Raw genomic sequence first — 17,117 nt, forward strand, 5'->3', positions numbered from 1 at the left:
GCATATTCATTGTTTTTAATGCCAGGCTGCAGATTAAACCGTTACAACAAACACTAGAGGACCAAAGGTCTCAAGTCTCCAACTGCTGGGAGGAAACCATAACTCGTCCTCACGCAGTCCAAGTTTCAATAAGATAGTGGATGCAACGGCCTCGTCTGCTGAAAAGAATTCCCTTCCACCAGGAAACCTCCAAACAAACTCTCGTCACAGATTCTTCCCTCCAGGGCTGGGGTGCTCTTATGGGATCTCTTCAGGTCCAATGGATGTGGGCAGAAAAGGAGAAAACCTACCATATCAACAAGTTGGAACTAAGAGCAGTATATCTGGCTCTCAAAGCGTTCTTTCCCTCCATAGTCACGTTCCCTGTTAGTTCAGACGGACAATACCACAATGATGTCTTACCCCAACAAACAGGGATGTACCAGATCCAGACCCCGGTCTCTGGCGGCTCAAGCTATGTGAAAATGGCTACTGGCGAGGAACATGTTCATATCAGCAGTTCACCTCCCAGGCACCTCCAATGTACAAGTGGACGTCCTATGCCGCAACTTCGTTGAAGCGCACGACTGGGTGCTAAAAGATGAGATAACACAAGACATTTTTCGAAGATGGGGTTATCCAGACATCGATCTATTTGCAGACGCGGAAAACGCAAAATACTACATCTTCGCATCCAGGTACCCTCAACCAGTCAAATTCACTTTTGATTGACTGGTCAGAGAAATTACTCTACGCTTATCTATCAGTCCCTCTCATACCACTGGTGACCAACACATTTTACAGATCCAGGACAGAGATGATCCTGATGGTGCCAGAGTGGCCTCGCCAGTGGTGGTACCAGGACCTGCTACACCTTTCCAAGACGCCACACAGGAGGTTGCCATGCCATCCACGTCTGTTAACCAAGTTAGGAGGGAAGGCTTTTCATCCCAACCTACCATCACTGAGATTGGCAGCATGGCTCCTGAGTTCCTCTAATATGGTCACTTAGGCTTCTTGGAGGACTGTATGCAGATTTTAAAGGAAGCGAGAAGTCCTTCTACAAGGAAATATACGCTTTCAAATGGAAGCGTTTTTATCTGTGGTGTACATCTAATGGACATAACCCTATCCTGGGCCAAGAACAGGTTATTCTGTCATATATTTTGTACAATTACAGCTTATAGAAAGTCTACTACTCGCGCCTTTCTCTTTTAAATGTCAGTTCTTAAAGACTTTCTGGAAGGGATAAGAAAGGTCTACCCACCAATTCGGTTACCTCCCTCCTCCCCGGACGAATACCATGTTAAAACCGCACTCTGTCTCCTTATGATCACTACCCTGTTACACGCTGTTGAAAAAAGACCTGACCTAATTGTCACCTGTGGGGTATGATGAGAGCCTTGAGGTCTTGAAGGCACAACACCAGTTTTCTGCTGAGTGTTCTATATGCAGCCTTCTGGGCTAATCTGCCTGCTATAGCTTTGCCTTTTTCCTTGAAAATAAAGGCTATGTTCAAACCAGTTAAGTGTACATTTCTCTGTCATGAAAATGTTGTTATATTTGTTTTATTTTAAATGAAAACTAGAAAGCAATATTGGCATATTTGAGCCTAGTTTTTGTTTTGTTTTGTTTTGTGTGTGTGTGTGTGTGTGTACACTCTGATACATACACACAGGACTAGTCCTTAGATTTGGTTAAACATGCATTAATATATATTTATATAGTTTATGTAAATGCTCCGGGGTCCCCGCATGCGGGCGGAACTATTCAGTTCTTATGACTTTAATGAGTATAGCCCTGGGAGGGAAACTAGAATTACAGGTAAGTAATTTATCCAGCAGTCACCGGACTGTAAGTCCCTCCTGAACACTTACACAGGGTTGTTCACCCTGCTTCTATCACCACCGAGTAGGTTGTGGCTCTCATCTGTAGGTTGTGTTCTTTACAATAGTTACTCTCTCTGGGTGCTGTCTCGCTACCCATGATTGGAGCATTCCATAACCCCCACCCCCCTTCGTCCCCCCAGTTATTTCACTTCTTGACCTAATATATAGTACAATGTATTTCAGTAATTAATAATATAATTCCACTATAGTCAACATGGAAAACAAGCTCATAGCTAATGCATCTAAGACAAAAGTGCTGATTTTCGGTCACAAGTTAAAAAAACTAACATTGGCATGGCAGCTGGGTCCTCTTAGGATAACAATGACCAATAAGTACACCTACCTGGGAGTACAATTTATAGGTGCCTGCAGACCAGCACTGCAGGTTAAAGCACTAGAGGCAAAAACAGCTAAGCTAACATGCAGCTTGTGTAAATTACCCCACAAGCTTGTAAGTCACTCAACGAAGGGGATCCGACGAGTAATGCAAGCCAAGCTAATGTCTACACTCAGCTATGGCCACCTCGCCTTCCCTGGTTTGCTGACCAAAAATTGGAGGGCCTATTCACAATGGCATATAGAAAAGTCTTCAATCTCCCTCACACGGCCAGGCGTTCACTGATCCGACCAGAGTTCAACATCACAGCAATGGACATTGAATGCAGAAAAGACATAGTCCAATTCTAAGATAATGTGTTCAATGCATGTCCGGGCACATTCAGGGCTGCGCTACAGGTGGTCTTTACAGATAACAATATTCGCTGGGCGAGTAATTTCTTGATGGCCAAAAAACATTGGGTTCATCTACTGAATTTTCAGCAGACATATCATTAACAAAGTGCAGTCTAACGAACCTGTACAAGTGTGGCAAGAACATCTCGATGCAACAAGACCTTGAACGGATCAGACCAGTCCTGGGTGCAGAAGGCCTTATCAATTCACATGAAGCCCTATTTAAAAGCAGGTCTTGGAAGGCAAGCCCTACAAAATGTCATGAGGGGTAGGCTCTTAACTTTGTCAATACAAGAGAATAGAGCCCACTGGATAAACTGGTCGTCAAGTGGGTCCGGTTGTTGTCTGTGCCAACATCACACAGAATCTGCGGAACATGTCATTTGCTGTTTCCCAGCTTTGCTGTCCCCAAGGCGTATGTATTTAAGAACCATGTTCATACATCACGGTGTAAGAACATGCAAGGAGGCCTCCAGGCACATCTACACTACCATAGACCAGATGGAGCTGGCACTAATTGGGAAGTTTTACGCGGCTGCTGGAATGTTCTTCCGATAGGCCAGAGAAGTGACAGTTGAATAAATCATGTTCAAAGGACTACTGGCTCTTGCAACTACTTAGCATAGCACTTTTTAATACTATTTATGTCTATACTAACTTTTACTAGGAACAGTATGCCCTCCGCAACTTGCGCATCCCCCGCATGTCAAATCTCCACATGAGCTGTTTCTAAACGGACCATATTTGGTGCAAAGTTACTAATGTACAGTTACTTTATAGCATCATTGCAGTTTAACCTCTTGTTGTTTTATTTAGATTTAATGCATCTTATTTTTAAACTTTCTAATTTGTATTTTCTTCCGCCTTTGTAAAGGATTTTAATTAATCATGCAATAAAAACAAAAAAACCAAAATAATAATTCCACTATAGTCATTTTACCCAGTTTAAATATGCTGAAGATAGTCCCACCTTTGCTGCCTTCCAAGGCTCGCCCAGAAGTCTTAGGCCCTCCATCCAGAGTGTGGACATAGTTCTCCCGCCAAAACTTCTGTACATGGTTAAAGTGGCATTCTTGGCGAGCTGTTAATCTGGCTCGTTCAAATTTCATTTTCTCCTAAAAAAATCGTTCCCCCTGACCCTTTGCCATCTTGTGGTTTCTGCCTTTCTGTCAAAGCTGATTAGTCTTCTGCTATAGCATGTCATTGGGCTCCCATTTAGTATCATCAGCAGCAATGTCTGGTAGTACGTTGCTTTTTTCGAAGAGATTTGATTTTCTATATCTTTCCATTTGAATTGCAGAGCCACATGAAAGCTCCATCAATGACAAATCTGAATCTTATTTAATTCTCTCAGTACTGATTGTATTAGACATGCTCGCTTCATAATTTGCTCTTCAAGAGGATAGCTGGACAACATGACCTGCCTCATGTTCCCTCTTGCCTCTAAACAGCCTTCAACCTGTGCAATGTGCCCTTTTCATGCGAATCAGCAAGTCCAAAGATTCATTCTGAGCACCACCATATCGGTCGCATTCCACATTATCTTCAAACTCAGTCCCCTCTTGCAGTTTGAGCATGAATATTGTCTTATGTAGTCCTATTTTCAGTGTCTTCACATTTAGGCATGAGGTCTTTAGCTTGGGTTGCGAAATGCCAAATGGTTGTACGCTAGTCTGCTTCAAGCAAAAAGTACAGTACACTTTCAGTTGACTCAATATGCTGATTAATCCTCTGAATATCTGTCTTAATATCTTTTCCAAAGTCTGATCTAAGTTTGGCTAGAGACTCTCATTCATGTCCCTTTTACTTATAAGAGACACCTCATCAGACCCTCCCTAGTAAGAGAGGCACTCGTTTTTGCTGCTATAACAGGGTATGTGGGTTGTTTTTTCCATCTGCTTTGACGCTGTGCAAAAAAATGGCTAATGTCAATTTACTTCCTATTCGTGGGCAGTTGCATATAGGTCTCCATCTGTTCCCTGCCACAGGTATGTTTATGAGTAGCGGCCCTTCTGCCTCCTCCGTGGTGCATGCTCTCCTCCCCTAACATCAGTTCTGGTGTCTCTCCATATCAAGGGCTTCTGAGGCTGGGGTGGGTGGCGGAGCTCCACAGGCAACGTCCTACTTTTGCAGACATGGATGGGCTCTGACACTGATGCTAGGGGAGGAGAGACCTATTGCCTTTATCAATCCTTGTTTTGATTGCCAGTTGTCTTTGGTCTCAAATTGCAGGATATTCAGGGTTAATTATCCATGTATTGCAATGCCTTTTAAAAGCTTTGCCATTTTATCCTTTAAAAATTTTGAAATAGTTTTTCATTTATATTATCGAAAGTCGAGCTTTTGAAGTCACTAAGTGGAATTGACTTGTGTGTTGCTGCTTGTTTGAAATATCTATCATTGTACTTTCATCACAAATTTCAAAACGTGAGTCACTCAAATGTGTTAAAATAAAATGGTCTTTTATTTGATCTGGCCTATTTTCCCTCTGATTAACAGGGAATGGCCAAACCCAGTGCTATTGAAACAGCCAGAAGAATGCAATCTCAATTTGCCTGTATGGGATCCAAGGGTGAGTATTTCTTTTTTTTTTGTAGTTAGAGTTCTGTCTGATACGTTATTCTGCATTATTTTGCCTGCATTGGTGACCTTTGTATCAATCGTAGGTTTTTAAATTGCTGTATTGTATAATCTTTGATGTATTTGCCTAAAAGGTTTGTATTTACAAAATCGCTTACAATTGCAACAAAAGTGCAAAGTAGCTTGTCTTCATTTCCATCTTTTTCCATTATTAGAGTTCAGCGCTGGTTGGCGAAAAGCCTTTGGGAAATTAATTTGTGGCATTTGCTCCAACGCATTGTTACTGTGCTCCACTTTTTATGCACCTGTTGTGATTTAGATTATCTCCTTAAAGCAGCTTTCTTTCATCATTACCTCCCCCCCACACTTAGTGTGTGGTATCCTCATATCAGAATCCATGTGAAATTCCCAAAGTACATGTTACATGAAAACAATCACTCAGAGTGGTAAAAAGAGTAGTAGATCGACAAAATAACAATATTAAGAGGCGGTAGCAAAGGGAATTGACTGAAGCCAGCCTATACAGTCATTAGTGCGGCCCAATGCCCTCCGAGATCAATTTTTTTTATAATGTGCTCCTAGAGTTGCTCAAATTCCTGTAATTTATCATTAAGTTTGTGAATAGCCTTTTAAATGTTGCCATCTCGTACAAGTTTTCCAACCATGTTTGAAACCTTTGGATTTCACTGGTTTTCCAAAGACACAAAATACCGATTTTGGTGAAGCTTCGAGTTGTAGCCAACCATCTGTTGATGTAGGTCGTTAGGGTAGGAAGCTCTGAGACATCATGTAGTATGGCTATGCATGCATTTAATGGAGCATACCTGGAGTACATGTTTTAAGTGAGCCCACATCGGACACCAGTAATTGCTGAACGGTCCACATTCCCACAATACACGTTCAATATCACTATCCTGTTCCCCACATTTCCAACACTGCAAGTCGGTACTAAGGTACACCTTTCGTTGGTAGTCAATTCCAGCGGTGGATGATTTTGTATAAACTTTATTTTGGATGGTATTCCCGGGAACCCTGTGTTGTAGTCAGCTAAAAGCATATCCCGATTCCCATTGTAGAATTCCATGCAAAGTCGTGTTTCTCTCCATGCATTTAGGTAGGAGGAGGTAGAGAAGCAGTCAGTCAATGTAGAGTACAACCCCTCTATAACAAAACCAAAATCTTTTCTAATATGAAAATAATATGTAATAGGGAGTTCGAGGCATGTGGGCTGCTGAATTCATATCTATAGCATAGATCGCCGCCTAGTGTTGGGTCCGGATGATTGCACCTTGTTGTCCTGGAAGAGTCTTCGAAGTATCACGAGATAGGTGGCTCCTCCCCTGGACTACAGTGCGCATGGGCATCGACTCCATCCTTAGATTGTTTTTTTCCGCCATTGGGTTCGGATGTGATTTTGTGAACTCCGGTTCGGAATCGATCTAAACTTAGTTTTTCAAGGCCAAAAGGCCTTCTCTGACCCGTCGGTATTGTTCGCGTTCGGTGCCTCACTTCATCCAACTCTTCTAGTCGGATATCCCGTGAGTCGTGAAACTTCGAGGATCGAGGCCCAGTCGACGCAGCAAGACTTCGACGGCATGGAACGAAGTCCGTTCAAACACTGTCCCGTGTGTGGATCCAAATACCCACACATCGACGTCCACACGGTCTGCAACAAATGCCTGTCGCCGGACCACGACGAGGCCAACTGCATGGCCTGTTCCAGGTTTAGGTCGAAGAAAACCAAGCTTCGGCGCGCGGCGCGCCTCGAGGCCCGGCGATCGGCTCCGGCACCAGTGGACATCTTCGTCAATGAAGAAGCGGACGAGCAGCAGGTCCATCTTCAAGTTTCGCCTCCTTCGGTGGTCGTCGAGTCCGACTACGAATCGGACGCTGAAGGCCAAGACGTGGAGGAACTCGTCGAGGAGGTAGGGGACGACGAGGAGGCCTACGGGGCCATGGAAGATAGCTCGGAGGAAGAGCTATACCCCGTTCGTCCTTTTACTAAGGCTCGGGTCGAAGGATCGCCACATGGCCTTACCCTAGACCCTACACCAATGTCCACGGCCCCGCCTTCCGGCCCGGCCACGGACGCTTCGGTGGAGCCGCCATTAACTAAATCGAAACCGAAACCTTCGGTGTCGACGTCGACTAAAATGGCCGACGCCCCATCGAAACCGAAGACGTCTGCTCCCCCATCGACGCCGTCGTCTTCGGAGGCCTCGAAGCCGAAGAAAAGTGCCGCACCTTCGACGGCGGCGAAAGTGGTCAAGGAGCCCAGCTCACACAAGACTGTCGATTTGGCGCCGGGCACGGCGGTCGACCCGAAGCCCAAGAAGACCGGCACAGCGGTCGACCCAAAGCCAAAGAAAACGGGTGAGGCCGTTCACGCCAAGGCCATCGAGCCGAAGAGCAAAAGGCCTGTCGACACGACAGCTGCCAAGGGCGCGGAGCAGAAGTCTGGCACGACCACGCCAAGGGTCAAGGTTGCCGAAGCGAAGTCGTCAGCGTACACGTCCGCTCCTGTGGTCGGGGATCGCTGTGCCCCGCAGAAGGATGCTCCGGCACCTCGATTGGAAACGCAGAAGAAGTCGACGCCCGAGTCTTCCTCTGGGGCTGGCCCGAGGACGTCGGTCGGATCGACGAAGCCGTCCGCTTCTTTCACGAAGCAGGTCTCGGACTCGCTAAAGCGTATTAAGGACAGCGCTTCCGCGTCGGAACCGAAGATCCCTTCCGCGGCAAAGAAGGCTGTCCCAACGCCGCTGGGTTCCACGCAACTCCTTTACACGCTACCACCTAAGGTGGCGCCGAAAGCCTTTGCACCGCGATCGGTGCCCAAGGACCAGGAGCGGTCTAAGTCGACTCCCCCGGCTGGGGGTTTAACGCGTCCACAACTCTTTGTCGGAGCAGTACCTCGACGCCGACACCGGGAAGCTGACGCTTCTGAAGAGGAAGATTACGGCGTCACAGCCCTTGGAGTCCTTTCGGATTCCCCTGAAACGCAAAAGACCTACGGAGGACACTCCTGTACTGGTTGAGCCCAGGATTCAGCGCCCTGCAAGGGGGGCAACACCATCACCCACCTATTCGGATGGAGAAGATGGGGCAGAGCAGGATGAGAAGTATAATTTCCCGGCCCACACTGAGCCTGATGAGCACCAGGACTCGTGGGTGGACACTGGTGATCAGGGGGATCAACAGGCGACCCTTGACCCACAGGTGTTTAACGTCAAAACATCTCCCACCGAGGATTCAACGGCGTTTCATGCTTTGATATAAAGGGCAGCTAAGAACCATGACGTTGATATGCATGCTGACCCTGTGGAAGCGGACTTCCTTTTTGACACTTTCTCCACAGCAGAGAAAACTGTAAAGACTCTTCCCATGTTAAAGGGGGTCCTCCGACATGCTGCGGACATTTTTAAAGAGCCCACTAGATCAACCCTCGGATTGAGAAGAAATACAGACCGGCACCTGGCGATCCAACATACATAAGGGGCCAATTGCCGCTGGACTCTTTGGTGGTCTCTAACGCTCGCAAACGAGCTAACTCTCAAACAACGGGTGAAGCTCCTCCCCCGGACAAAGAGTCAAAAGTGCTGGAGGCGTCAGGGAAGAGGGTAGCTGCACAGGCGGCCAACATCTGGCGCATTTCAAACACACAGGCGCTGTTGGCCAGATACGACAGGGCACATTATGACACCCTAGAGACCCTGTTGCAACACCTGCCAGAGCAGTACAAGGAGGGGGCTGAGATGCTGGTACAAGAGGGCAAACTCATTTCCAACGCTGCTATCAAGTGCGCCCTTGACGTTGCGGATACGGCGGCAAGAGCGATAAATACTAGCGTGATGTTGAGGAGGCAGGCTTGGCTCCGAATCTCCGGGTTCAAGCCCGAGATACAGACGACCATCCTCAACCAACCGGTCAACCCAGACAGGCTGTTTGGTCCTGAGGTCGACACCACACTGGAGAAAATTAAAAAGGATACTGAGACCGCCAAGTCCATGGGGGCTCTACAGTCACAGCAGTTTCGTGGCAACACTTTTCGTCGCTCAGGCAATCGAGGTGTTACCAGGGGACAAATGTCACAGCAAACGCAGTTCAACAAAGGCGGGGCGCAGTCATCCTACCCCAAACAGAGTAGAGGAGGATACCGGGGCAACAGCTCCAAGGGCAGAGGCAGAGGCAACAACAGTTCCCGTTCCTCTGCCACCGACAAGCAGTGACTCCCTGTCACTGCCCCCCGGCCACCCAACACCGGTCGGGGGGAGACTCCAGCGGTTCCTATCAGTGTGGAAGTCCATCACCACAGACAGGTGGGTCCAGCAACTTATCCGGTTTGGCTATTGTTTAGAGCTCACAGACACTCCACCCAACATGCCCCCAAAACACCGTCCTATGTCACAAGAGCATTTGCACTTATTGCAACAGGAGGTTCTAGCAATGCTGCAAAAAGACGCGATAGAGCTCGTGCCAGTGGAGGAAGAAGGCACAGGGGTATATTCCCTGTACTTCTTGATCCCCAAAAAGGACGGCACGCTCAGACCGATTCTAGACCTACGGCCCTTGAACCGCTACATCCTCTCAGAGCATTTCCACATGTTGACACTGCAACAGGTTCTTCCTTTGCTGAACCAGGGGAATTTTCTCGCAACCTTAGACCTCAAGGATGCGTACTTTCACATCCCACTCCACCCCTCCCACAGAAAATACCTCAGGTTCACCATTCAAAACAAACATTACCAATTCAAAGTCCTTCCTTTCGGGGTGACCACAGCCCCCAGAGTGTTTACAAAATGTCTGGCGACAGTGGCGGCGCACCTCAGGAGACAGAACGTCCATGTCTACCCTTACCTGGACGACTGGCTTGTTCAGGCAAAGTCGGCCCAGCAGTGCGCGGCCGACATGTCCCACACCATTTACCTTCCTCACAGTCTGGGGTTTTCCCTCAACTATCCAAAATCGCACCTCCAGCCAGCCCACGTGCGGCAGTACTTAGGCGCGATGATAGACACTTTGGCGGCTACGGCTCAGCCAAACCCAGTGAGGATAAGCAACATGCAGTCGCTAATCCTGAAATTCAGACCACAACACTCACTTCCTGCCAGAGTGTTCATGCAGTTGATAGGCATGATGGCCTCCTGCATCTTCATAGTCCCACACGCGAGGCTACATATTCGTCCGCTCCAAGAATGCTTGGCGCGTCAGTGGAATCAGGCTCACGGGCAATTGAAAGACCTAGTGTTGGTGACCGGTCGGGCATCCAGCTCTCTGCATTGGTGGAATCCACACAACCTTTGCAAGGGCCGACCGTTTCAAGACCCGGTGCCACAGATTATCCTGACAACGGACGCATCTCTCCAAGGGTGGGGAGCTCATGTGCTCCACTACACGGTGCAGTGACTATGGACGACGCAGCAACAGAAGATGCACATCAACTACCTAGAACTGATGGCAATCTTCATGGCATTGAAGTCCTTCAAAGTACATCTGTGCAACAAGGTCGTGTTGATCCGGACGGACAACATGACAGCCATGTACTACATCCAAAAGCAGGGAGGTACACACTCTCCACAGTTGTCTCATCTGGCTCAGAGCATGTGGAAGTGGGCCATTCAGAGGAACATCTTCCTCATGGCGGAATACCTCCCGGGCACGGACAATCAGATGGCGGATCTGCTCAGCAGGTACAGCCATCAGATGCACGAGTTGGAGATACATCCATCAGTATTCCGCCCGTACTTCCAGCAGTGGGGTCATCCAGAGATAGACCTGTTTGCCACAAAGGAAAACGCAAGATGCCAAAGCTTTGCCGCCAGGTTCCCTCACCCACAGTCGCAGGGCAATGCGATATGGATGAACTGGTCAGGCAGCTTTGCGTACGCTTTTCCCCCAGCACCTCTAATCCCGCTGGTGGCAAGAAAGCTCAAGCAACACTCGATGACGCTCATCCTGGTTGCTCCAACATGGGCACGCCAACCATGGTACACCACGTTTCTAGAACTTTCCGTGGTGCCGCATCAAAGGCTGCGCCTCACACCCAGGCTTTTGACGCAGAACCATGGCGACATTCAGCATCCAGACCCGCAACAGCTCAACCTGGCGATCTGGCTCCTGAGGTCTTAGAGTTTGGCTACCTTAATCTGCCCTAACAAAGCGGGGGGCTGAACTGTTCCTGCAAGGAGTGGGAAGAATAGAAGAAGACTAAGAAGGACTAAGCAGAGGCTGGCGTGACCAGAGGTGTAAATGTAACACCTGTGGGCATCCCTTTTGTCGGATGTATTTGCCTCACACACCCCGAAGGATGTCATGCTTCATCATTGGCGGTTGCTCCTCGTCGGGGGGGCGGTGCAATCCCCGACGGGCTCACCTCAAAGAGGGGCACTTTGGCGGAGATCTTTTGTATCCGACAGCCCTATGGTGAAGTGTGGGTGTGTGGGCGGGGAGGCAACTGGGCCTAAGGTGATGGTTAAAATGCAGCAAGGGGTACCGGAAACTATTTTATTCTGGTGGTCCCCCTATTGCAGTTAAAATCGTGAAGACGAGCTCACTCAGTGTCACCTCGTTAGGTAGAGTGACCTATGTGGAGCTCTGAAAAACAACAAGTGGTCAACATGTTTCTCGCAATGGGATTACTATCCTGCGATTCATCAGGACCTTAAAAAGTGAAAAACAATAAAGAATATGAACTCAATAACATGCTGGTGTCATGTATATGGTGTGGTGTGGGTATATTTTTTACCTCAATGGAAAATCCTATGCCTGGAACATGAGAAAGAAAGCAATTACACATTAGTAGTACATTTCTCATTATAACAGCAAGGGTTGTCATCGCCAGAATGTGAACATAATGGGCATGCTGGGGCAGTGTGGGGAATAGTCACTACCTCTCCATGCCAGGTGGTTTCAGCGTGCAGTGTGATGTGCACACACACTCTAAAACTATATCAGTGAGAAGGTATAGGATTAAAAACAAATTTGTAAAAACAGCAAGCAACTGCAAAAACACCATGTTAGCTCAGCGCGGCATCATGAACATTACTAGTGTGAGTAACAACACTTAACACTCAGTGTGGACTGTCAAACCTAGGTGGAATACAGGATAATGAGGTAATCAGCGCCTGACTCACCTAAGGGTTAAGGGCTAAGGGCCACATGAGTGGTCGACGGGTCAGTACATCGGGGAGAGCCTTCAGGCTTGGCTAGAAAGTAGACATATTACAACGAAAGTAAGTAAAGAAAACGCTCCACAATGTTCAAGTCTGGTTACAATGCGGAGGCGCTGCAAAGGAATTCAGGAAGCCGGTATTGACTTGGCTAGAAAGTAGAGTAAAGGAAAGAGAACGCTCCGCAGTGTTAAGGTATAGTTGCAAAAGCGGAGGCGCTACAAAAGGAATCAGGGAGCCGGTATTAAAGACTCCACACGGTCAGAACTTATAGCGAGCCCCCATAGCCCTCCTCTTACCTCACTCTGCCCGTGTCCGCGTGGGATCACCTACCCATCTCCGCCGAGCTCGGATAGATGGTGTAGTGTGCGCGGCGTTTGTTTATAATGAAGCCTGGCTCAGGGGTTTCGATCAGTGATACGCCTCCTGCCAAAATCACGTGACTCGGGCGGTGATTGGATCGGCCATGATGTAGTGGTTAAATGGACCGCGTTATTCATGTATAACTAGAGCACGCATGGGATAAAAGGTGTATTCCATCGATTACATGGGGGCAGATAGTCTTATCACAAGTTATTCATGCTTAGTTCCTGGAAAAATTTATAGCTAGACGTTTGTTTTCCAGAATATAGGTAATGGAGTGATAATGACTAGGACCGTGTTGATCGTAGTCCATGGCACATGTAAAATGCGCGTGAGATGTAAATAGGAATTTAACCGTGTACAGATCGTCGGCAGTATGTAGTTAGGCATTATTAATTCTACTATCACGGGGGTTGTTCCGAAGGCATATTTTAAGATAATGTTTTAAGACAATATTGATGGGAACACAAGTAACCACAAGGTCCGTTGCGTAGTCATGTCAGTAATCATGTCTTATGCCGAAACTGATGAGGGCCTCATAACTGGTAACAACCAAGGGTGGGTCGACTCTCACAAGTGGTAACTAGTGTCCGTTGATCTATTGATCGCCCTCCCTCCTTTTGATAAAGTACCTTAATCTGCCCCCTGAATGCATGGACATCATCCGGGAGGCAAGAAAGCCCACTACCCGAGCTTGCTATGCAGCGAAATGGAAGCGGTTTGTCATTTACTGTACTGACCGCAATATCAACCCGCTAGATGCATCCATTCCTGATATCATCTGCTATTTGTTACATCTGTACAAATGCAATCTAGCATATGCTTCCATTCGGATACACTTATCCGCCATAGCGGCTTATCTTCAAAACAGGCAGCATCTCTCTGTTTTCAGAGTGCCTGCCATTAAAGCCTTCTTAGAAGGCCTGAAGCGCGTCATCCCTCCCAGGACCCCGCCAGCCCCGGTGTGGAACCTCAACGTGGTCCTCACCAGGTTGATGGGCCCACCTTTTGAGCCTCTCCATTCCTGTGAGATTAAATTCTTAACATGGAAAGTGGCTTTTCTCATTGCCATTACTTCTCTACGGAGAGTCAGTGAGCTGCAGGCGCTCACTGTACAAGAGCCATTTATTCAGATTCATTCCAACAGGGTAGTGCTGCGCACTAATCCTAAGTTTCTTCCAAAGGTGGTGTCGCAGTTTCATATCAATCAAACCATAGAACTGCCCGCATTCTTTCCAAACCCTGAAACAGTAGCCGAAAGAATGCTCCACACCCTTGATGTTAAAATGGGCGTTAATGTACTATCTTGACAGAACCAAAGATTTCAGGAAGACACAACAGCTCTTTGTTGCCTTCTCAGCCCAGCACAAAGGCAACCCCATTTCCAAAGCAGGAATTGCCAGATGGATCGTTAAGTGCATTCAGATTTGCTATCACAAAGCTAAGCGCACTTTAACGGTCCCCCCCCAGGGCCCACTCCACTCGCAAGTTGGGGGCCTCCATGGCGTTCCTAGGCAATATTCCTTTGGAAGACATATGTAGAGCAGCCACATGGTCTACACCACATACATTCACTAAGCATTACTGTGTAGACGTACATTCCAAGCAGCAGGCAGCTGTAGGGCAGGCTGTTCTTAGAACTCTTTTTCAAGCTTCTGCAACTGGCACGGGCACCCGCCGTTAGTGGAGGGACTGCTATGTATTCTATGCTATAGATATGAATTCAGCAGCCCACATGCCTCAAACTGAATATGCTACTTACCAGTATGAATCTGTTCTTGGCATGTAGGGCTGCTGACATTCATATCGCCCGCCCTCCTCCCCGGCGCCCGTAGCGGCTGCAGACTTCTTCTTATTACGTATTCTCTTACACATGGTCATCGTTTACACTATTACACTCCATCTCTGCCACAATGGCTAAAAACAATCTAAGGATGGAGTCGATGCCCATGCGCACTGTAGTCCAGGGGAGGAGCCACCTATCTCGTGATACTTCGAAGACTCTTCCAGGACAACAAGGTGCAATCATCCGGACCCAACACTAGGCGGCGATCTATGCTATAGATATGAATGTCAGCAGCCCTACATGCCAAGAACAGATGCATACTGGTAAGTAGCATATTCAGTATTTTAAAGCAATTGAAGTCTTCCTGATAATACATACCTCAGTGGAAGGTACCGTCATTTCTGTATATTAGAAATATCATAGTCCCGCTGCAGGTCAGGGAATGTTTTCAGTGCACCATGTGACATGATTTTATCAGTGTATCTTATATTGCACGGATTCCATGCAGACCAGTTCATGTCTTCCTCACCTACCGTGATATCAGCATAATGCTGTAACTGCTTTGGAGTGGTAACGGCTGAAACTTTCAGAATCTTGTTGGCTCGCTTCCATGCATATTGAGATGGTGTGTATTATAGGGTTGAAGACTAAAGTGGTTACAGCCTGTGTTTTATATAGTTTTGCTAGTTTGTCATTAATGTTCTTGATATGATGCTCAAGTGTAATCCAATGAGGCGTTGTTCTATGGGTTTGGATCATGTAGACTAAGTGCACCAATTGTTGTGCCAGCCATTAACTTTCTATGTGTGGTAAGCTATGTAGTGTACCAAATGAGGTACACTATGTAGAAAGTCCAAACAACCCTTATTGTCTTACAGGGCTTAAATTAATAATCTTAAATGCTCGCTTTTCGTGGTAGCGTGGGCGAGCAGTTTAGGCTTATCAGAGGGTTGTGTTATGCATTTGTTGAACACACGGTCGATAAACTAGACACGCACTCGAAGAAACTTAAGTCCAATTTAGAAAAATAGGTATTTTAATATATTTTTCAACACCAAGAATTTACAAATTCTGCAAGTACTTTTTGAATTATCAATTTTTACAGTTAACCAAAAATGTCATAGAAATGAGTTTTTATGCGATAATTCTTTCTATGTGATGTATCAAGAATCTGATATACTGTGTAAAGAGTACAAGGGTTCCCCTACTATTGGACAGTGCTTGCTATGCAATCCCAAAGTGCTCTATTAGGGGGTAGTGTGGTCGAGCAGCCTGCGGCATAACACATGGGGTAAGATGAAAACAAATACACAAATATGATGAATAAATGACAACACAACTCAAGGAGATTCACACCAATTAATAAAAAGAGCAAGTATGTTTAGGCATCAGAGAAAAATCGTTCAGGTATGTAAGTTTTTAACTGAAATTATTTTTCACTTTAAAAGTGCATTTTTTGAGTACTGCAATGTTATCCTATGGAAGGAAGAACAAGTTCTGTAAATGAGTACCATACATCGACATAAACTGTTCTCCAGGAGTTAGGGTGAGTGGTGGGCAAGGTCCAAGGCAGCACCAACAGTACACCACCAGCAGCACGAGGACTGCAGGGTGCAAATCCGCGTCAGGAGCCCAATGCGTTTCAATGGGGGTCGGTCTCTGTAAAAAGGGGCTGCAGACTTGCTTGGAAGACAGTCCGGCTGAACCAGGCCATGCGATGCTCAGAGGTAGGCACCTTTGGTTCTCTTCTGCAGGGCCCAGGGGCGTTGGGTGCAGAGGTGTCTTTAGACGTACGGTTATTCCTTACCAGAGCAGTCGCGGTAGAGGGACCCTACGTGTTGAGGCTGCAGGTGACATTGCAGAGCCCAGGAGCCGGGAAGGGGAGGCAATGGGGAGGGGGCAGGGGCTTTGCTACCTCTCCTGTGAGGGGAGCCAGATTTGCATTCCAAAGATAGCGACTCCTTTGAAGCTTGCCAACCCAAGGGGGCTAATCGGCAGGTTGTCCTGCTGTAGGGGGTGTTACACCCTCTTCCCGGAGAGGCTTTTTTCCTGACCTCCTGAGAGCAAAAGGCTGTCACCTTAGGAGGTCAGAAACGTGTGGCAGGTTGGCAGAATCCAGTCAGCAAGAACTTCAGAGGCTGGTAGGTTTTCAGGGGGCGCCTCTGGGTGCATTTGTTGATAACCCCAGCACTGGCTTCCCTGTGGGTTTATCAAGACAAGATTTTTGTTACCAAACATCCCTTTTTTAGTGATGAGGTCATGTATCTGGGGAACTTGTTTTTACCAGTGTCCAGTGCATTGTTTAAGATGGCATCCTAGCCACTTGCCATTAGGACTCACCAGCACAGGGGCATATCTGCTCATGCACATATGTCCTCACATCCAATATTAAGCTCCCTGCCTTAGGGCTGTCATGCTGCTGTCGGGGTGAATTAGAAAGATCAAATGCAACGGTAGGCGACATGGCACACAGGTATGTGTGACATGTCGTGTTTTCACTTTTGTCTGCACCAAGACACACCACCTGCAATGGCAGTTGCACATGTGCTTGTTGAGGGGTCTCGTTAGAGTGGCACAATTTGTGCCGCAGCCCTTAGCATCTCAGGCCCTAGGTACCAGGTT

At 47.2% G+C, this 17,117-nt stretch overlaps 1 protein-coding gene across 1 annotated transcript in view; it reads left to right on the plus strand.

Annotated features, from left to right (window-relative positions):
- Nucleotides 1-17,117, plus strand: part of PAPOLA (poly(A) polymerase alpha) — a 701,574-nt gene that overhangs the window by 206,232 nt on the left and 478,225 nt on the right. The window contains exon 10 of the mRNA XM_078660129.1: nt 5,100-5,172. Coding sequence (XP_078516255.1) covers nt 5,100-5,172 — 73 coding nt within the window. The remainder of the gene's footprint in view (nt 1-5,099; nt 5,173-17,117) is intronic.

This window comes from Lissotriton helveticus, chromosome 9 (assembly GCF_964261635.1).
Source record: "Lissotriton helveticus chromosome 9, aLisHel1.1, whole genome shotgun sequence".
NCBI classification, from domain to species: Eukaryota; Metazoa; Chordata; class Amphibia; order Caudata; family Salamandridae; genus Lissotriton; species Lissotriton helveticus.